The following is a 22,255-nucleotide window of genomic DNA, read 5'->3' as shown; positions in this document are numbered from 1 at the left end:
CTGTTCCAATTTCCTCATCCACTTAATTTAAATATTACATTATCTGATTGCATTGCATGTCCATTTCTCAAGTTCCTTCTGGAACACATAATGGTATAAATAAATACTTTCCTTCTGTTGGTATCCTTTTCTTTTTTTAAAGCCCAGTTCAAATATCAATATCTTCCTGAAATCTTCCACATCTAATCATTCCCATTTAGAAAAACTGGTACAACCATACCATTTGGTAGGTACCACCTGTGTGGCATTCACCATAACTGCCTTGTTCAGTTATTTTGACTTATGTTTCATTGTCCCCTAGAACATAAAGTTATAGAGGAGCAGGGTATAATATTAGTTATATTTTCAACTCACACAGCACCTAGCACAGTATCTCATATATGATAGGTACGCAGTAATGTTTTTGAAAGAGTGAGTGATTATCTATGGTAAACACCCAAGTCACACCAGAGCAATGGCTCCAACCTTCTATGCCTTGCAAAATAGCCAAGAATAGACAGGTTTGAGTTTTGGTAGGTGAAAAACCCAAACGAAGGAGGAAGGAGAAAGAAAACAAAAAAAGCATGAATTATCTACACGCTGGATCATTAGAAAAAAGGAGAGTAAGTTATAACCGATTTAAATTATTTAGAGGCTATGACTAAGCTGAGTAAAATTTCTAGGTGACCTTAATTAGTACTGGGGGAAAGAAAATTCAGCTTGGGGATATTAGAATTGAAGGAGAAACAGCTGACACTGTCTAGACAGTCCTCGGTAAATGGAGATGTAGCAATTATCCAGCTAATAGAATCAAGCGCAAATAATCAAACCAGAAGAACTGGGCTTTAAAAATCTACCCTGTGTCAAGTCACCAGAGAATGCCCAAGTAAAATCTTGATTAAGGAACTGGAAAGTTTTCTTGAAGAAAAAATAAAAATTCTTCTGAAATTTCAAGATCAGTAAATACCATACATCTGTTGCCTTGAGATAAAACAGTCGTCACAATCTGTTTCAGATTTTTTTGTTTTGTTTTTCTTCTCCTCTCAACTTCTTCATGTTAAACAATTAGAAAAAAACTAAGCCTGGTCTCCTATTCCATAACTCTCATAGGCATCCCGCAAATTTCCTCCTAGGGCAGGAAATGATTGATATCACATCGTGCATGGATAACACTAGGGCAGAAATCCCGCTGAAGCTGGGCTATTTGGATTGAGATGTTAATTTATGGCTATTCTGGCAGATTGCAGATGAGATACCAATCTGTATAGCAATTAGTTGCAGCAAATAACTACTCAGAGTGTACGTGTGAAATCTCTGATGACACTGATGTACTGTGGCTGGCTGGCTAGAGATGCTAATGATTTCCAGAAGCTGCCTGTAACTTTGGGTACCTGGATTTCATGGCCAAATGCTTCATCTCTTTGCAAAATGGAGCTCATAATGTATATTTTTGAACTATGTAAGTCCTTCTGCCATGATCCGTTGCATTTTTCTTGGTTCAAGATTCATTTGAGGGCGTAAGAGAAACATTTCTCCATATACCACACAAATCCATGCTTGAGGGGCAATGTGACTCCCTCTGGGCCTCCTGAGTCTTGCTGGAATATTTCCTCTCTAGTTTTACCCAACTGCAATATCAGTTATAGCTATAATTGTGGGATCCCCATTACCAGCTTTTCCATTTACAAATATAGACTTCAGTCTCTACACCTTTCACTAAACCATGCCATATCCTGGACATCCTTGTTTATTTTTATTTCCCAAAGCTGTTCATAAAAGCATTCCTGGACTTCAAAGTGAGATATTTGATTTAGGAAGATAAAAAGTACCTGGTAGTTTATACATATGGCTTAGGTTCAGGGGTGGGGCTGATCCCTGAGTCAAGTCCTAGAAGCAGCACCAAGATTATGTAGAAAGAGCACAAAATCTAAAGTTAGAACACCTGGCTTTGTTGCCACCTGGTAAAATCACTTAACCCCTCTAAGCTACAGTTTCCTCATCTGTAAAGACAGGATAACAGTACTTAACTTTCTGTATCAGGGTTGGCGCAACATACTGTAATATGTAAAGCCAGATGATGGTGGTGTGGCGATTTTTAGTTTTGGAGCAAAGTTAGGTATTGCTATGATTCTTTATTTGAGAAGAGGAAAAAGTTTAGGAATATTAATTTTCAACCCAGTATTTGTAGAACTTATTGGCTGATGTGATGTAGAAACTGTAGCTGTTTTGTTACTATCATTCTTTACACTCTGATTAATGACAACTTTTGTTGGTATAATTTTCTATTATGGTAGTCCTTTATCTTCCTGGTTCATACAATTGGTTATTTTTATTCTTCTGGGAGCATCCTAATGAGTGCAAGGTAGTAGAAGAAATATCGTACTAAAAATGAGCAAGTGCTGCTGCTACTAATCTTGAGCTGTGACTTTGGTAACATCATTTAATCTCCCTCAGGCTGTGACCTCTTCTATAAAACGCCAACCCTTTGCTTGCTGAAGTCGCAGGGTAAAGATGAAATGAAATAATTAATGTAAAAGTATTTTGCAAACCATAAAATGTAATTTGAAAAATAAACATTTTATGTTGATCAATCATTTAGGCAACAGTTTAGATGACCTGTGAAGGTCACTTTGAGCCCTAAAATTCCATACTTCTTTCAAAATTCAGAGACTGCCCCCTACAACCAAGGGATACCAGAGAAACAGCTTTGTAGAAATGAGGGACGAGAAGGGTAATGCTGCTTGGGGAGGCAACCATGGATTCAGCTCAGTCAGAGCTGAGAGGGGGAATGGGCAATGAAAATCAACTGCTTCCACAGGCCAAGGAAGCTCAGACAATCCCGAGTTAGGAGAAGACTGTATGCCGTTAACTGGATGTGGATGTCCACAGATGACGATGCCCTCTCAGCTGGGCAAGCTGGGCCCTGTCACCACATAGGCTGGGGAAGCTGCTTGTATATGGCTGTGTTCTCTAGGTCATACCAACAATAAAGCTATGAGGTTACACTCAAGGCCACTGACTCTAAGGCCTGCTGTTTCAGATGGCTTATCACAAGGCACATTTCTGAAACTCCAGCCACAGGAAAAATCATTAGCTGCTCAGATGGTAACTGGGAGCCTGTCATGCTTCCAGTGTTTTCTAGTTTAAAAAGTTCATGATTTAAGAGATCATATGTGTTCATCCTTTAGGATTTTATAGACTGTGACCTTGTGTCTTCTTCGTCATCTCCATTTTGAAACAAATGGGTGGTAGAACTTGTCCCTGGGGTTGCCTCGCTTCTGGATCTACTCTACTCCTCTCTCACTTTTATGTATAGTGAACCCAACTGAACACAGTGTTCTCAAAGGGAATATGAGGACAGGATAATATGTTTTCCTTTGTCTTGAATGTCCATCTTGATCATATGCAAATTTTGGCCAGGAGTTGGTCCATGAGGGTAATTTAAGTCAATGTCTTTAGTGGACAAGTATGATTTCTTTCCCCATAGTTCAGAGCCCCAATATCTTACAAATCCATTTTGGCCTATTTTCTGCTAAATGCACTGCTCTGCATTTAGTAACTAAACACATATAGAAATTCATTTAGTTTATGCCCATTAAGTAGGTTTTTCAAATCTTCCTAAATTATCTAATAAATGTGAAGTCATCCTTACCAGAGTAGCGATTTTCCTGGAAAGTAAACAGAGCATTCTATGGGGTCTGGAGAATAATCTGAACTATATTTCTAGAAGAAAAGGGGCATCTGGGTGGTCTAGGGCCCTGGACCATGGGCTGTAATCAGGGAAGTGGTTTCCCTTTAAGACGCGATATTTTTTCTGGAGGGATTTGGGCCATTTACCTTAGATATAAAGTAATCTCTTAGAAAGAAAATCAGTTGCATTAATCAATTTCTTTTGTCTTAAATACTTGAAAATATTTCTTTAAAATTTTATTATGAGTTTCAAGTATACAGTACATTGGTTAGACATTGATATAGTTTATAAAACAATTCCCCTGATTGTTCCTTCTCTCCTCTGGCTCTCTACCTAGCCATTACATTAATGCTAACTGCATTCCCTATGCTGTGTTCCCCATCCCTGTGACCATCTATCAACTACAAATCTGTACTTCTTTTACCCTTCACCATTCCGAAAATAATTTTCAGTCTAATGTCTGTGGCATCATCACTCCTCAAAGCTTCAGTTTCATATAATTGTGGTATAACAACACTTAAGGTTATGATGGCCAAATCTAAACCTTTAATCTATGAGAACTCTTAACGACACAGTGGTGTAATAATACATTGTCCTCTCCTTTTCTGTCCCCATTAATGGCATTTCAATTAAGGTGTCCTTTTTCTTTCTTCCCTTTTTTGAGAGTATATTCAAAAGAGATACTACTCCCAAGCTAGTGTCTAAATTTAGCCCATCGATCAATACTGACATCTAAATTAACTCCCTCTTTCCAAGTGTCAACAGCTTCCAAGTCAATAATTCCTGCTCCACCAACTTCCATCAAACACAACTGCCTTCTCTGAAACTGGATCAGACAACTCCCTAAAGAAAGAGCCTTATACTGACAAGGAAAGCAAGTCTGTCTAATGAGGCGTGGTGGCTAAACTGAGCAGCGGTCCTTTGGTGCCTCCAAGGGCCCATGTCTTTCTCAAAGGCCTTCACAGGTTTCCTAAAGTCTGACTCAAGCAATCCTGCACCATTCTGAACTATGATCCCACTGTGTGTCATTCTCGCCACGTTGGGGAAAAGGAATTTTCTCACCCCCACAGAAGAATTCTTCTTTTGTCCTTCAACTCATAAAATACTGAATGGAAATGTATACAGATATTAGTCAAGCCTGGATGATTCATAGATAGATGATCTAATTCCCCATTTGACAAATTACTTATCATCATACCAGCTCCTCATCCTACACAGAATGTAGACTTGGAGGATGAAAATTCATTCCATTTTCCTATCAGTCAAGAAAAACATAACTGGGGAGTTGGTTTTACTGTTAATGTTGGAGCAAAAAATAAAATGCAAAACCAGGAACAAAAGCAAAAGTATGTATTGCATTTCAGAATTAAATAGGAATAACTTTCTCGTTATCTGTTTTGTTCGGATGTTCATTCTTCCCACCTTCTACTGACAAAACAACCAAGTATGAATAGCAGAGGCAAACTCCCATAACCTGCTGGGCCCACTGACTGATCAGGTGCCACCCTCTCTGCCAGGTACAAGCCATGCCTGCCTGTCTTCTCAGATGTGATGTTGCGGAGGCCGAGCAAATTCCAGACTGCAATCTGCTGGAGGGGTTCTATTTGTCCTGGAACCCCAGGACAGGAGTGGGGCCCAGCGGAGGCAAATTGTATGATTTTGGCTTTAGGAGGCCTAGGCTCAAGGTTTAACTTGAGTTAGTCAAGAGGCCCTGGGAGCACTAATCTTAACGATACCTCAGTTTCCTCATTTGTAAAGTAAACACACACCACTATTCCCCATAGCCTGTTCTTGTAAAATGAGATCACAAATGGAAAGTATTTCTCACATGAAAAGAAAGTACCAACATTACTGCCAAGAGTTTCAGAATTTGTATACTCATCACTGCTCTGGGCCTGCTAGGATTTCCACCATGTCCCATGAATAACATTTCTCTCCAGAGATTCAAGTGTGACCCCAGTGTAACTAAACAGAAAACAACCTAGATGACAGCACTGTGATCTCGCCTTGCTTGAGGCTCAGTGATTTCACCTGCACTGAAGGTGGATCTTGAGCACAGAGTACGTAGGCTCATGAGAGAAGATACTTTTGCCCATTATAATAAATAACAATATAATAACTAAGACATAGGCATTAGCAAGGAGTACCTTGACTATAAGGGACCAAGCAGTAATTAAATCAAACATGATGTTTTTGTTCCATGGGCTAAATTAATAGACTTAAATCTAAATGTTCTAGCAGTCACTATACAAAAAAAAAAAAAAATGTTTAAAAGAGGAAGATGTGTCTCTGCTTAGGATATTCTGGGTGGGGCTCTGCCTAGAAGAAGCAGGGGAATATGTTTGCTGGGAGCATGTGGAGCAGAAGGGGCAAACACTGAAGTCTGCCCTGTGGGGAAGCCTTCCTGGACCTGTGGAGAAGGATGGTGTGTTCTTTTCTCAGTAACGGCATTGTCTGGTGACCTATCTAAGTTTCAGTTGCCTCATCTGTAAAATGGGAATAACGCGCTTCAGAGAATGGTAGTGAGGATCGATCAAGAGATAGATGTAAAAGGCACACAGCACTCAATAAAACTATAATTTTATTTGTATCTTCAATTCCACTTTGTCTAAATAGGAAGTCCCCATTCATCATGCTAATAATTCCCACTTATTCTGTTCACAATAAAAATACATAGTATTTTTAAAATGTGCCACTGGACACTGTATGTCTCTAGAGATTTCTAGAGATCTGGGTATGCCTAGAGAAATGGCTAATATAATGTCTCATATAGAAGAGAACTTTTTTCTTCAAAATTGACTTTAATATGGCAAGAAAATTTTCTTATAAGAACCACACACACATTGAAGAGAATGATGGCAACTGTTACTACTGACTATCAACTATGTGTCAGGCACTGTACGAGGCACAGATGCCCCAAATTAATCAACTTGGTTCTAAAGGCTGAATATGTTTATTGATACCAGATTTGTATTTCCTATTAACTGTGTGCTGGGATTGAGTATAGAGAGGAAGAGAAAAAAAATCAGGAAGAGAAAAAAACTTGGAAAAACTCTGGAATGCTCCCCTAAGGCTGTTATGATGGAGAAATTATATATTTGTGGTTCGAGCCATTGTAACATTGGATCTATTTGTTAGAGCCAATAGGTGTCAGCTTAGCATTCAGAAAGAACACAATCACTAACTTACCTATCTCCTAAGGTCTGATTACATCTGTGGCTCTGTATGCTCCACAGAGCGGAGAACCCAAGCTGAAGGTGGAAGGGCCAGGCTCACCTGTTTGACCTCTGCCTGGAGGTGCCGCAGTTGAAGGCATTGCTCGAGCCGCTTATGAGTCTGCTCCGCGTTGAGCTCCAGTTCATGCTGCTTCTCATGGAGAAACTCCAGTAGCTCTTGTACCTGGGCTGCCAGATCAATGTCTTTCTCACAGATTAATTCAATTCCTGATTTAAAAAAAAAAAAGGTAAACAAAAACTAGGTAGTACTGTAAAGACCACATTTCCTGCAATATGCATACGAAAGCTGGAGTTTGGAAATAGCCATTTCCAGCACCCTCCCAACCTCTACATATCCCTCCGTGAAATTGGATAGATTGCTATAACTGGCTTTGTTTGGGATGCTCAAAGCATGCCCCTTCTTTTGGATTAACTGATTCTTTGCCTGGGAATAACTTTTCCCAGATAGTCAGCTCCTTGTCACCAAGTGGAGTTAGAGAGAGGTGGTTTTTCTGGAAGTCCATCCCCAGACAAGCACCCAGCAGTCTCTGCTGGGGGATTTGCCAACAGCCAGAAATTCACAAGCCAGCCTCTGGATCATATTGAGAGATACAAAACAAAGCCAAAATGACCTGGCTCAAGACTTCTGCCAAAGGCATACTCTCATTCACTGTTCAGATGGGGATCACACCAAAAAAGCCCACCAATCTCAGTGTATGGCCACCTAAAAACTAAGTCCTCTTTGGGGGATTTCCCCATTGCTCTGACTCACACCATCAGAGATTCATCTCTGCTACCACCAACACACCTGCAGGATACAGTCGGGGGCGTACGTGTTAAAGGAAATTCATTTCTGTAGAGGCAAAAATAGTGTTTTATATAAGGACAATATGGGAGAGTGGGAAAATTTTTTTCTGGTGTTACATGGTAATAATTTCAGTATCTTTTCATGTTTATTTTTTCTGTCAGTTTCATAGTTCCAAGTCCTAACTCCTGAAATATCTGTGGGAGACAGAAAAGAATGGCTTGTTCTTTTGGCAGTCAATTCCCTCTAGTTACTATTTTCGATTACCAAGAGGATGAGGTAGAGCGCCTCCTTGACTTAAATAAAAAATAAGAGGAAACACAAAAATCTTTACCTCTGCAGTGCTCAGCAAAGTGGAATGACCCCTGACCCTCATGTTTACTTTCTGAATTTAAGATGCACCTGCATAAGTAGATGCTCTTCTCTGTTTCCAGCCACCACGCGGATTTTTTTTCCAGCTCGTTTTCATTCTACCTGTGTCTCTAGTGTTTAATATGCTGGGCTTGGGCAAAGTGTCTTTCTATGGAAAGCTCATGGCTCACCTCTGCTCCACTGCATGTAAATAGGCTTTTTAAGCTTAGTAACTTATCGAAGGGGCCAGTCACCTGCTTAGGAAATCATCCAGAAGAGGCTTGCAGCCTGCCCTGAGACTCAAGCCCTTCATTTTCATCTACCTCACTTGGGATTGTTTTACGTGAGATGAACACAGGAAATAAAATGGGCTAAGATGATGCCTACAGCACCTTTGCACTGATCAACAACACATCATGTTGTAGATGGAGAATGAGAAGAACATGATGACTTACTCCAGCTGTACCTAAAAGAAAAGAAACTCATCTCTCGTTCCCACTGCCCCCAAACACAGTGACATGCGTCCCAGTTAAAACTCATCGACTGGTACATATCCATCAATTAAGAACAAACGGAGTTGCTTGTGTTGACATTATTTCTCTCAGTCTAGTGACAGGCTTAAATATCTTCCTTAGGGGCTCTCAGAAATGCAACAAGACACATTTGTTCTTTCCATCAAATGGTAAAATATATTTGTAATGAAATAGTTTGTCTCTTTAAAGAAGGTCGTACTGAGATTTCTTTCTGACATGCTCCCACAATGTCCTGTACTCATCCCTCCATCAGAATACTTCCACTGAGGTTGGCTCCTTAGTAACTTGTCCATGTTCTTGCAGGGATGTAGGCTCTTCAATACCAGAGCCACATCTGTCTTATGCCTCTAAATCTTCAGGACCAAGCATAGTGCTTGTCTCATAACACCCAATAAATACCTGTTCAGTGAACACATGGGCTTCTTTAATGAGGGAGGAGCTCAGGTCATATGTTGTGGTGGAAAGCACATGAGAGCTTTGGGGAAGGACAGACTTAGCTTTGAACCTATGTTATGTAACCTATTATCAATGAGTCTCTGGTTTCCTATCCTCTCTGGGCTTCAGTTCAATTGCAATACCAACAAGGACGCTGTGGGGGTGTTGTGAGGACTAAGAGATAAGGTATATACAGTGCCTGCCATTTAGTGGCCTAAAAAATATCCATTTTCCCACTTTTTCCTTTCTCTTGGGGAAATTTTAACTTATTCTTTGTTGATTACTGATGGGACTGTTGAATGGCTTGTATAAAATGTAAATATACAATCTTACCATCAGATGTTTATTTACTTGGTCAATGTATATCATTAGGGACCATGGTGGTTTGAATGCTATTAGACCAGTACTTTGGACCTTGGCTCACATTAGATTCATCTGGAGAACTATTAAAAAAAATCACCATGTCCTGGTCACAATCCAGACCTATAACATCAGTGTGTGTGTGTGTGTGTGTGTGTGTGTGTGTTGGGAGGGGTATCCAGGCATTGGAAAGTCTTAAAGCTCCGAGGGTATTTCCAACAAGATCGGGAACCACTGGATAAAATAGTACTATGGCTAGCAATTCAAGGACAGAGATGTTCCTTCTGCTACAATCAGTTACCAGAATGTTTGGCACAGTTTTATTTAAGGCTCAAGGCCACAGCTAATAATAAGACCTTACTTTGTTTTCCTTTGCTGCCTGGTCAGGGGAACCACTTTAATTTCCTCAAGGGGAGGTAGCTGTGGTCTAGAGTACTTGTAACATGTTTTTGACTGTGTATATTCTTTAAATATATGTGTCTGCCTTAGACAGAGAACACCTTTTCTCCTGTCTCCTCCCCTCCCCACACCTCTTTCTGCATCACTGCCTTAGTTTAACACCAGTTCAGAAGTTACAAAGTCCTTTAATCAGGTTTTTAGATCACTATTCTCAATCTTAGCTGCACGTTAGAACCACCTGGGAAGTTAAAAAAAAAATCTGGGCCCAGTCAGACCAATTAAGTAAGAATTTCTGAGGGGTGAGGCCCAGACCTTGTTTTCTTTTTCTTTTTTTTTTTTGAGAAATTCTGTGCTGCTTCTCCACTGTGTAAAATATGTGGTTGAGAACCACTGTTTCCTGAAAGTTCTCTTCCCTTCCTCTCAACCTCTCCCCAGATCCACATTCATTAACTAGACAGCTTCCATTTAGGAAAAACACAGGCCTTTTCCTTCCTTTTACGACACAAGTAAAATTATTTGCGGCCCATTATTTTTGCCTACATCTCTTCCACACACACTGATGTATGATCTGGATTAATTCAGAACATATTATTATTGGGAACTTGCTATGTGCAAGACATAACCACTCTGCTAGATGTTGGGAATGTAAAGACAAGAAAGAAAGTCCTGTTCTCACGCTGCTGGAGAAGCTGCAAGAACACAAACAACCCCAACAGAATGCAGTAAGTGCTAGAATACTAGTGTAATACACAATTGTTATCAAGATTTACTGAACCCTTACCATTCTCGTGTATTATCCCACTGTTTCCTCACAATGACTCAATATGGTTGGTATTCTTACAATCGTCATTTTCCAGAAGAAGGTGAGACTTAGGGAGACTGGGTCACGTGCTCAAGGATACCCTCGTAGTAAGAGGTGTGGTAGGGTGCCAGACCAGCAGTCTTCTTCTCATACTGTACTTTTAACTTCTATGCTCGAGGGGAAGAGTAATCCCCCCAAAACTTAATGTATCCTAAAAATTTACTTTCAAATGCCGTGGCTGGGATATTCCCAAGAATAGCAAATTTTAAGCATTATTGCCAGACTCTAAAAATTTTTCACTTAAAAATGTTGCATAAAGAGAGAAACTGAAGCTTTGATTAAACCACAAAAGAAACATTTCTGTAGGATATATGGCTCTTGTCTTATTCCTAAGGTCAAGTGTAATAGTCATGTGGTCAGACCACATTGGACAGAAGATCTGTGGCATAACCAGTGGAGGTGATAAGGCTAAATCATGGAAAGCGAGAACTGAAAGGGACTTTAGGAATCGAGGCCCACCTGCCAATTAGGCAGAAGAAAAAACTAAGGTCTAAAGAGAAAGAAAAGGGACTTCCAAAGTCAGACTGCCTGTTGGTGATGGAACTGGACCTTAAATTCAGCCAGTGTGTTTTCCTGAACTTGACTTTCCAGCCAACAGCTCTCAACTTGAAGATCAAACAGATTACACTAAAGTGAGGAAAGAACAATGAGCAAGTAAAGAAATCATTCCTGTTTTGCCTTCTACTCCTAAGGCTAATATTGATTTAAGCAAAGACTTATTCTTTGGTTAGTTGTTGGCTCCCAGAAGGATTTAGTAGAACCTGGCTCAATGCTACAAACTTCACAACTGAGAATAAGCATGGAAATTTCCTATTTCCATTTACTCCTATAAAATCAAAGTATAAGCCCCTAATTAATTTAGTATAGAGAGCCAAATACCAACCAAATTCTTAATTTTGCTAGTTGACCTTTTCCTAAGACAACAGTTTATTTTACCTTTAGGTCAAATATAATTTATTATATGTACATTGTAAATGCCCAAGCCATTCACTGCCTCAGTCCCATGTCTCTGAATTCCTGCTTTCCTTGGCCACCTGGAGACAAGGTCTACCTGGGTCCACTCCCAATCTCCACTCTGACTTTCCAGCTCTGGTGTGATTCTGCCCTTCCCTCCCCCGAGCCAGAGATGAGACAGACACCTCCTCTGCAGGACCAGACATTCGATAGCGGGCAGAGTGAGCATGCCTGAAGCCTCTGGATTTACTCTCTTCGAAGCCTCATGGGCTATGCCAGATTGAGAAGCTAGCTGTGGTAGAAGCAGGGGAACAGCCAGTCCCAGCAGAAAGGGCCAAACAGGCCAATCAAGCCTCTTTTGACAAAGCTCATTTCTAGAACAGGATACTGTGGAAGTGGGCAACGCATCTGCCCGGGGTGTTTTCACCCACTCATCCCTCATGGTTAAGGTGGCCGCCAAGCACAGCTGACACCCAGCCACAAGCAGTCTTCAGGGACTGCCAGCTCCTAACAGTCTTTCTATAACCGTGGGTACCTGGCTCTTAGGACAGAGGTGGGCTTACCTAAGGTCATGCCAGCACCCTGGTCCTACAAGTTTTCAGGCAGAGGAGCTCTCTTCCTGCCAGACACATCAGTACTGAGGGATGAAAGGTGAAGGTGCTCACAGGGCTTCTCTGCCCCAGCCTCTCTCTTAGGTACTGTCTACATTTTCTCATGCTTCCCAGACTTAGCTGGATAGCCAGCTATTGTTCGCATCATGAGGGCAAGCAGCAGGGTGAAACCTTGAGCCCAGAGAAGGTTTTCAATCAAAAGAAAAAAAATCAGTTTCCCTTCCTTCCTCATTAAGGCCATGAAAAGATACAGGCTATAGCCTAGAACTCTGCTGCTTCTCAAACTTCAATGTGCACACAATTTGCCTGGAGATTTTAACTTACAGATTCAGATTCATAAGTCTGGGATAAGGCCCGGGATTCTGCATTTCTAGTTAGCACTCACTGATGCTGATGCTGCTGGTCCAGGGCCCAGACTTTGAGTACCACAGTCCTAGATCAGCAGTCCTAGATTAATGGTGCATCAGATCCTTTGGAGGGCTCTGAAACAGATTGTTGGGCCAGACCACAAGAGAGTCTGATATAGCAGGTTCTGGGGATGGGCCCTTAAGCCTGCATTTCTAACAGTCCTTTGGGGAAGCTGCTGCTGCTGCTCTGGGAACCACATTTGGGAATCACTGTCCTGGGGCATTCTGCAGATATCAGCTATTGTGATTTAACCATCATGATGAAAAGCAGTTCTCAGCCCTGGCTGCACAGTGGAATTAATCAACTGAGGAGCTTTTTGCTGATGCCTGAGTCCTGCTCAAGCAGCAGTTAAATCGGAATAGCCAGGCGTGGGGCCTGGGCATTGTCATTTTTAAAACAGTCTCCAGATAGACTGCAACGTCAATGGCCCTTCCTGGGGCTACGCCGGGCATAGTCTGCATACCTACGAGGCCTGGATCTCATAGGCAGTTGCAGCCTGTTCACAACACAAATGAAAATTCAAGAAAAGATTACACTGACCAACGTGAATAGAATTTACTAGGTTGTCTCTCCTCTGGTTAGAAGTGAAGTTCCTTTGAATGCTGTTATGTACTCTTCCAGGTCATTAAAAGAAACACAGTACCCTAAAGTTAAGTTTGATTGCCAAAGTCTGACTGACAAGCTCATGATTCAAAGTATCCTTCATGAACCAATGACGTTTTAAAGAGTGAATGGCCTGAGCCCCTGTCTGCCTCCTCCCAGAGGGTAAGGAACTTGAGCCAATGAGGACTTGGGGAGGAGAGCAATGGGTTTGTACCCAGCTAAGGGACTTCTTTTTTCTAGACCGGGTGGTCTAGGGGACCACTATGGCTCTCTCCAGCTCTGATATCAAAAGTCGATTTAGAGAGTGGCAGGTATAACTGTCAGAACTCATGCATGTGTGGGATGAACAATGAATAAATCCTGAGCAGGAAATGAAGTCCAATCTGAGTAATTCAGGCATGTTTTCTTGAGAAGTTAATAAAACTAAATGATTTTGCCATATATTTTTATCAACACTTCCTACGCTCATACACAGATCAGTGTAAACAAACAAACAAACAAACAAACAAACAAACAAACAAAAAACCCACTTACTCTGAGCGGCATGAACTGGAGACAAGGAGCCAGCCCTGGGGGTCGACAACAGGGAAGAGAGTGTGTGGGGGGAGGAGGGGTAGAATCGCGGAAGTCTGCACATTTGAATGCACTTCACCTGGATGGCTGACTGCTTTTGATGTCAGCCTGGTTTATTTTTTCCGGGACACCATTTTTTTTTAAATCTGTGCTAATTTTGATCATTGATTTTCCTATTCTCTCTACAGCACCAAGAGACACTGGCCCTATTCCCATCTTTACCGCAGTCTAACTGGGCAGCCTTGGACAAGTTATTTTAGCTTTCATGTTTAATTTTCTTTTTCTTTAAAATGAGGGCAAAGACCTGTTCCTTGTACCTGTAGGAATAAAATGAATGAACAGAGTGGAAGTGCTCGTTGGAGTCAAGCTGATGTTCTTGTTTCATCACCTGTCTGCCAGGAAGACAAGGACAGGACGGGTCACATACCTGAGGCCTGGACCTCCATAATGTACTGGTGCAGATCCTGGCCCTGCTGGATGACCTCGAAGGTCATGTTGTTCATGGCTAGCTTCCGCTCTGTGTGGCGCTGCAGCCGCTGCTCTGCCAGTGTTAGATCCTCCGTGTTGAAGTCATTCATCTGCCGGAGCAAGTCCTCGTTCCAGGCGTCTAGCTCTGCTGTCACCTGTGAGGGAACAACCACGGCACAGTCTTGCTGAAGCCGACACTTCCTTTACCACCACTGCAATTATTCACAGAGAGGAACTCAGAAGTACTGAACTGGATAATAATTCCACCTGATATATGAATCAGATGAAAATGTTGTTAACGTGGGTTCCAGGTCTGTTATTTCATGCTACCCACACAGCAGCCCTGTGAAGGCTATGGCACAGGAACTGTCACCCTCTTTTCCAAGAAGGAAAAATGAAAGCCTCACCCCAAATTAGTCACAGTATGGCCCAGACAGCCTAAGCACGTATCCCAGACTCCCAGTTTAGTGATTTTCACTATGCTGGGCCTCATACCAGCTGACATGTGGCATAAGCTTCCCAGTTACCAAGTGGTGCTGTTCCAGGAACATCAGGGGACAGAAGGAAACAGAAGACCAGCTGGAGGCAGCTGGGAGGTGGCACTCTTAACTCTTGTACTGGGGCCATACAGACTGGGATGGAAAAGGCGAACGGTCTGGCACGAGGGGCTTCTGTGAGGGGCACAGCATTACACTTCTTGTCCAACAGTTAAGACCTTTCTTCACTGAAAGTATAGCTGCTGTCTTTGACACAGATGGTGGGAAAATAGCATCTTCACTGTCCTGGGTCCCCACCTCATTCGTGTCAACTACGGGATTCGCAGGGCTCAGCAGAAAACCCAATACCTACTTATTGTGGGAAGTCCTTGGGATCGAGCTGGCAGGCAAAACGGGTTTTTATTGTATCCATCTTTGAAAAATATTAATTCTCTAACTAGAAAAGGGAGTTAAATTGAAAAGAGATAACTGACATAATTTATAAGAGATAATTTACAGGAAGAATAGGACTGTATAGACTAGGCCTATAAAGACATGTTTTTCTTTCCTGTATTAAAAAATTAAAGTGCAATTTACATACAGTAAGATACATATTTTAAGCATTAGTTCTATGAGTTTTGCAATTTTATACACCCATGTAGCCATCACCAAAAACAAAATATGAACCTTTCCAACACCCTAGGGAGTCCACTTGTGCCTCCTCCCAGGGAGAAAGAACCTGCCCCTACCCCTGACTCAGGTACCAGTTTCTGATTTCTGTCATCACAGATGTAGTTGAGCCTATTCTTAGATTTCATACAAATGAAATCATAGAGTATGTACTCTTTTATGTTTGGCTTCTTATGTTCAAGATGCTGTACTTAAGATTTATCCATGTTGTGTATATGTTCCTCACTATTGCTGACTAGTATTCCACTATATGCACACATGCGCACACACATACACTACAATGTGATTCTCCGGTTGGTGAACTTTGGGGTTGTTTCCAGTGTTTGGCTATTATGAATAAGGCTGATGTGAAAGTTCTTATACAAGTCTTTCTGTGGACACAAGTTTCCATCTTTCTTGAGAGTTACCTCAGAGTGTGACTGTAGAGTCATACGGTAGGTGTATGTCGGACATTCCCAAGAGGAATTTTATGTTCCTCGTAGGCATGTATGAAAGTTGCAGTTGCTCTACATCCACCATCATTTGGTATTGTCAGTCTATTTAAACTTAGTCATCCTAGTGGGTGCGAAGTGAGTGATATCTTATTATGGTTTTGGGATGACTAATGATGGTGAAAACATTTTCATATGCTTATTGGCCATGTGTGACTACTTTTGTAAAGTATCTCTTAAGTCTTTTGCCCATTTTTCAAAAAATAAGTTAATTATCTTTTGATTATAGATTTGTGAGAGTTCTTAATATATGTTGGAAATAACTCTTTAATCAGATAATTTACTGAAAACAGCCCAAGCAAAATATTTAATCTATTGCCTTGCTTACAAACTAAGAGAAGTTAGAACAAAACTAACACAACAAGCATGAAAGGGAAAGAACCTGCCTTCCCTTTAATTTTGTTTTTTTTTTTGTTTTGTTTCCATAGAACTGAGTCTAGAAGGGCCTGTTTGCTGCAAAAACCCAGAAGGGTCCCAAGGCCAGACACCTGTGAAGAGAAAAGTGTTGAGGGTCCTGGTGAGGAGGAGAAAAGTTGAGGTGCTTAAGTTAGGAGACAGAGGCTCAGAGGTCTGGTATCTTGGGAATTCGGAACTAACCAAATGTGAAATATGTCCAGTATTTTCTATCTGGTGTTTCTATATTCTTTCCTTCCCTCTCCTTTACCATCCTCTACCCTTGCCACCTGATACTATTAAGCTGTAGGGCTCAATCTATCACGAAGCCTGAAGAATGAGAATTTCAAGGGGCTATTCTGCAAAATGGCCTGACTCCTAAGCCTGCCCTCCCTGGGTTTAAATGCTCTTTACTCTGTGTCTGACTCTCTCCCACCATTCCCCTCACATAGCGATGCCCAGAAGCCTTGTAATAGCCTGATTTGTGTATTTTTTTTTTTCTGGTTGATATGTGCATTTAAATTCGTTGGAGTTTAAATTATTTTCTTTTCTATTTTCTGTTTCCTCAAGGAATGTTCTTACATTGGGTTCCTCTCTACGTTCTTTCTGGGGTACAAGGCTGGCACATAGCAGGTGCTCATTTTTTTTTTTTTTAAAGAAAATCTTTGTTTTCAAACCTGAAGTCTACCTACTGCGAATGAACAAACCTGGCTTTCCAGCCTCATCTCATGCTCTTCTATTATATGAACCAATCAGCTGGTTTACTTGTTGGCCTGGAGAGTTAGCTCTGCCCTCTCCAGCCTGTTTCCTTGGTTCAATAGCCCTGCAATGCCCTTGTCCCTCTTTCCAGTTTGTTCAAGTCCCATCAGCCTTCAAAGTAAACCCTCTGGCCTGAAACAACCCCCAGACCCAGATGTTTATCTCTGGCTTATAATATGAGGCACAGGTTACTTTGCTAATAAAGAGACAAGACTCTAAAAAAGAAAAACCTGCATCAGGAAATTAATTTGGTGATTTAAGTCCATTAGGAAAAGAAACCTGGAAGAATTTGTTCAGGGCAGAAACTAGGACCTGAACCAAATGAATGAATGAAAGAACATGAGGTGCCCACAGGGCATTCAGCTTTCAATTGACCTATTTTGCTGTGTCCTTCCACTCAATTAGGTCCATATCAGTTCCTGGCCCAGTCACTCTCGGCTCCAGTGGCCTCTATCTCCCTCTTTCTCCTGAATTAATTGGAGTGTCAGGGTACGATGACATCTTTGAGAGATACACTGGCAACATGCCTCTTCTAGTAAACTGTCTACTCTAGAGCTACAGGCATAAGGGAAATCAGAAAAGGAGTTAAACAGATATTTATAAGAGGTAAGAAGCAGTGGGAAATGGGAAGGCTCACTTCAAAATGAAGCCCAAGATTTTCCTGCCAGATGAGATTCACTGAATCCAGCATTCTGCTGCCAAAAATTGACCTTAAGGACTTGGTTTAACAGCTGCCTTGGGCACTGTCCTCAGGGAGCCCTCTCCCTTAGCTCCTCCCATTTTCTGGGTCTTTCTCAGTATTTACATGCAGAGAACATTTTTCTCAGTATTTACATGCAGAGAACATCTCCTAATGTTTTATTCTGTACTTGCCTGAATCAAAACTCACCTGGCCCTTCTCTTTCCACTTCCTGTGATCTATTCCCATCAATTTAGCTTTTTGTTATCACTTGCAAAGTTGGATATGTCAATGTGTAGTCTTCAGATCATTTTTAGATGCTGGCGATGATGATAAAGATAATGATCACAGTTGAAGAAGATATTGTACCTTGTACTGTGCACTTATTATGGAATAGACAGTGCAGTAAGCATCTGACTAACTTTTATTTAATCCTCATAACAACTCTTGGAGGAAACTAAGGCACAGAGAAGAAGTCAGATCATTTCCCCCATGGTTGCAGAGCTGCTGGTGGCAGGGCTAAGCATTCAACTACAAAGTCCAGTGCTCTCAACCATGGTGTTCTATCAATAAGGCTGGTCCAAGAGCTGATTCTGGGGGTATCATCCTTGTTATTATTCTCACTTCAGAGAAGTGCCCATTTAGCCTTTCCCTGTTTACGTTGTCTCTTCAAAAATACCCATGATAACTCCATTTTCTTCACTTCACATAAACCTTTTAAATTAATCATGTGTTCCTTGAACAGATCAATAAATCGTGCATTTTCAGTCATATATAAACACCAGAAAAAATTTACCCTCGTAAGAAAACACAGCTTTCCCCCAATAGAATATTTTTGTCTAAGAGTTTGGTAATTTTTTAATTGACTTAGCCAGATAACTCAGTATAAAAGTAGTGTTAACCTATCTAGAATTCTCTGGTTCCCTAGGGGCCTTTGTTATGGAGAAGAGACACACCTGCAATATGGTATTACGGTGTGTGTGAACTGCAGGATGAGAGCTTCAGTAGAGAGAAGTGTAACCTGCCCTCCAGATGGCAAGAGCAATGTCTTTGCTTCTCACAGTAGTTGCATGAACACTCAGGGGTTGCCTACTGTGACCCAGTAACAAATTCAGAAAGAAACAATGGGGAAGAATAAGATAGGATGTTTAACTACTTAAAATATGGAAGAAAATGTATATATGAAAATATATTGTGAATAATAATGATAATAATACCAATTACAATGTATTAAGTGTTTATTAAGTTCCAGAAGCTTTGCTAAAAATGTTCCATGTGTTAACTCATTAAATCTTTAATAATACGATGGGCTAGGAATTATTATTCTCATTCCCATTTCTCAGATGAGGAAACTTAACTTGCCTAAGGTCACATGATTAGTAAAGCTGGTTAAATAGGTTTTAAGCCCAGGCAATCCAACTCAAAATACTACATACTCGATGACTGTGCTATACTGCTTCTCGGCAAATGGTGTGTGTGTGTGTGTGTGTGTGTGTGTGTAATATATGTGTATATGTGTATATATGTATGTGTATAATATACATGTACATGTGTGTGTATGTGTATGTGTATATATCACATATGTTAATACATTAAGGTCCAATCCCATTCCAACTAAAAATGAGAAGAAGAGTCTAAGGCATTTCATTGTGGTGAGAAGCTCTGAAATACATGGACTATCAATGGCAGAATTAATGTTTTTCTGTTTCATGATGTCTTTATTTTTACTAAGATGAGAAAAGTGAAAGCTAAATATTCTCAACTGACCTACAGTGGTGGATAATAAGGAAAGACACATTGCAGCTAAAGGAACATTCTCATTGCATGGGAAGAACTATTTTATCTACAAGGGGTTTGTATATTGATATAGGTGACCACCGTAGAACTAAAATAAACTAAATTGCCATAGTCATTAATTCTTCTTGTCTAAGAATGCTATACAAAGTTATTTCCTGTTAATCAATTTACAAAATGATAAAATCAGTGAATTCTAATACAGATTATTTTAAAGGTATATCATAATATTTCCCTATTTTAGAAAGACATATCATCTGTATAGAGAATTAAAGTATTTCTGTAGCTATAGAAAGACCTATGAGGATCTCACAAGAATTTTCTGGAAAAGCGAAAGGACTTGGCACTAAAGAAATACTTATTTGTTTTTAATATTTGGCAAAATAATATAAAAACATATTGCAACATCTGAATTGATGAGTTCCAATGTTCAGTTACCTAATTTCTATTCCAATCGGATAATTTGTATAATTGAACAACTTTTATGACCAATTTCATGTTCTTTTCTTCATTATCATGATGATTAAAGCTGAGACCTTTGATGTAATCATGACTAATCTTGAGGAGATCTTGAGTGATTATTTTGTCCATATCTATGCATCTTAATCAGTTTGAGATTTGTGGGAATCTACTGTTTTCCAAATATCTCCCCTTTGTTGAAAAACTCCTACATATCTATTGTTCACTCATTCTAGTACTTATCAAATCTTCAGTGTTAGAATGTTTTTTCTCCCAGGTGAGCTAAATGTCTAATACTGGAACTTACTTCCACTCCCTTCTGCTGAATTCCATGCATTCATCTTCCAGAAACAAGAAGCATACAGCATGTGAACCTTGATAATGCTACCTGATGGCAGGTCCACAGCCTCAGACTCACTCCATTACTGAGTGACATGAAAGTTTCCATCAGGGATCTTTAATAATTTGCTGAAAACAGATGACTTGTCAGAATAGTAAAGCTGTGTGAACAATCCTTCTTTTATAAAAGGAAGATGGAAGGGGAAATCCCTTAATGATCCTGAAATCGATTTGATAAAAGTCTAGAGAGTATATCAAATAAATATTTTGTGCAGACTTCAGTTTACTTTATTGTAGTTATTCTGCATTTCCAAATGTGAACCTTATAGATTTATAGCTGTCTATTTCATTCCTTATTCAGGTTAATTACACAGATTAATTTTCAGGTACATAGAGCAAATTTTGTTTGACATTATAGTTAGAGACTTAAAAGAAAGACCATAACTGTGACTTGTTTTTCATAAAGTCCCTTGTGTAGAATATCTTGGTGTCATTTCTGGTACACTCCAATGTGGTTATGCCCATCCAGGGGGTGCTCAAGATTATCTATTGATAATAGAGAAAAATTCTATCTATAAATATGCATATATATGTGCATATATATTATATGCACACATATTTGATCAAACCGATAAAAAGAAAGTTTCTCTAAACTTTCACTAGTAGATGAAGCTGATATTTCTGTCTGATCATGTGGCAGGTGGTATGGGAGGAGAGGCTCCTCAGGGAAGGTGGGAGCGTCACAATGATTGTGGCTCATTTGTTCAGTTGCTTTCAGCATATTTCAAATTATTGCTCTTTTTATTGCCCAGTTAAATGGATTTCTCTCTTATCTAGTTGTAACTACACCAATCTTCACAAAAAGACACATGGCTTAACACGGTTCCTCCAACTGCTTGAAGATAATACTAATCATGAAAGCACAAGAGAACTCTTAACTCTTTATCAGCCACATTATGGGGTAAAGAAACAATGACAATCTGAGCAGATCTGTCAAGAAACCAGCCCCCCACCCCAAAAAAAACATAATTAGAAATTATCCAGAAAATTATTGAAGTATGAAACCATAACTTATAATGAAAAAGCAAAACGTCACACTGAGTTTTGAGATTAGTCAGTCATGGTAGAACATGTATAATTTATAAACTAATGTATATGCATATACAGGGAGTTGCAAGTTAAAAATTATTGAGAGGGTGCATAATCAAGAGTTTGTAGACCACTGGCCTGTTCTTGCTTCTAAAAATATATATATTTTTTTAATTTCTTTCTGATCTTTCTGATTAATTGTAGAAAACTTGAAATGCACGGAAGCATCAAAAACAAGAAAAAGTATCCATATTTTTACCACCACAATATAAACATTATTTTCATTTGCTGAAGTGACTCTCTTATCATAACCGTTTCATATAAAGTGTCTTTCATAGAGGGAGGCTGACCATTCAGGAGAACACTTTATAGAACATCTGTAGGTCACTCTGCCTAGTCTCTATGGCATCTAAGAAGGTATGTCAAGAATGCAGCTGCAGTCCTGGTTTTTGATCATTTGCCTAATCCATTTGGGAAAAATTTCACTCTTAGTGGGGGTGCCTTCTGACTAGTGGGGGTGCCCTCGGACCTCATCCCAGGTCACATTGTGGGAGCCATATACACCATTCTTACTGAGTAGACGACTGGTACAGAACTCCTGTATTATGTTAATTCTTAAATTAATTAGCCCATTTCGGCCATCAGTGATACGGTTAAGGGGTCATGCTTAGATTCTCTAGATGTCAGGGAAGCAAGCCTGGTCTGGTTTTCAGTAATCCCCAGGAATTCTGAGTATGCCCATCAGATTCCTTCCTTTAAGGAAGGAAACCATAGCTGTAGGTCCCGCAATGACAGCCCCTGCCCTGCCTTATGTCAGCTCCACACGTCTTTCATTACAG

The 22,255-nt window shown here is 40.3% G+C and overlaps 1 protein-coding gene across 5 annotated transcripts in view; it reads right to left on the bottom strand.

Annotated features, from left to right (window-relative positions):
- Positions 1-22,255, bottom strand: part of LOC120586721 (kalirin) — a 434,187-nt gene that overhangs the window by 81,913 nt on the left and 330,019 nt on the right. For all 5 annotated transcript variants that reach the window (XR_005648786.1, XM_039843223.1, XM_039843224.1 and 2 more), the window contains exons 14-15: positions 14,207-14,402; positions 6,947-7,113 (exon numbers count right to left, since the gene is read on the bottom strand). Coding sequence is in view for 4 of the 5 variants with exons in the window: in XM_039843223.1 (XP_039699157.1) it covers positions 6,947-7,113; positions 14,207-14,402 (363 nt within the window). In the remaining variant the exon portion in view is untranslated. The remainder of the gene's footprint in view (positions 1-6,946; positions 7,114-14,206; positions 14,403-22,255) is intronic.

This window comes from Pteropus medius, unplaced genomic scaffold (genome assembly GCF_902729225.1).
Source record: "Pteropus medius unplaced genomic scaffold, Ma_sr-lr_union100, whole genome shotgun sequence".
In the NCBI taxonomy this organism is placed as follows: Eukaryota; Metazoa; Chordata; class Mammalia; order Chiroptera; family Pteropodidae; genus Pteropus; species Pteropus medius.
This window is presented reverse-complemented; position numbering and strand designations above follow the sequence as displayed.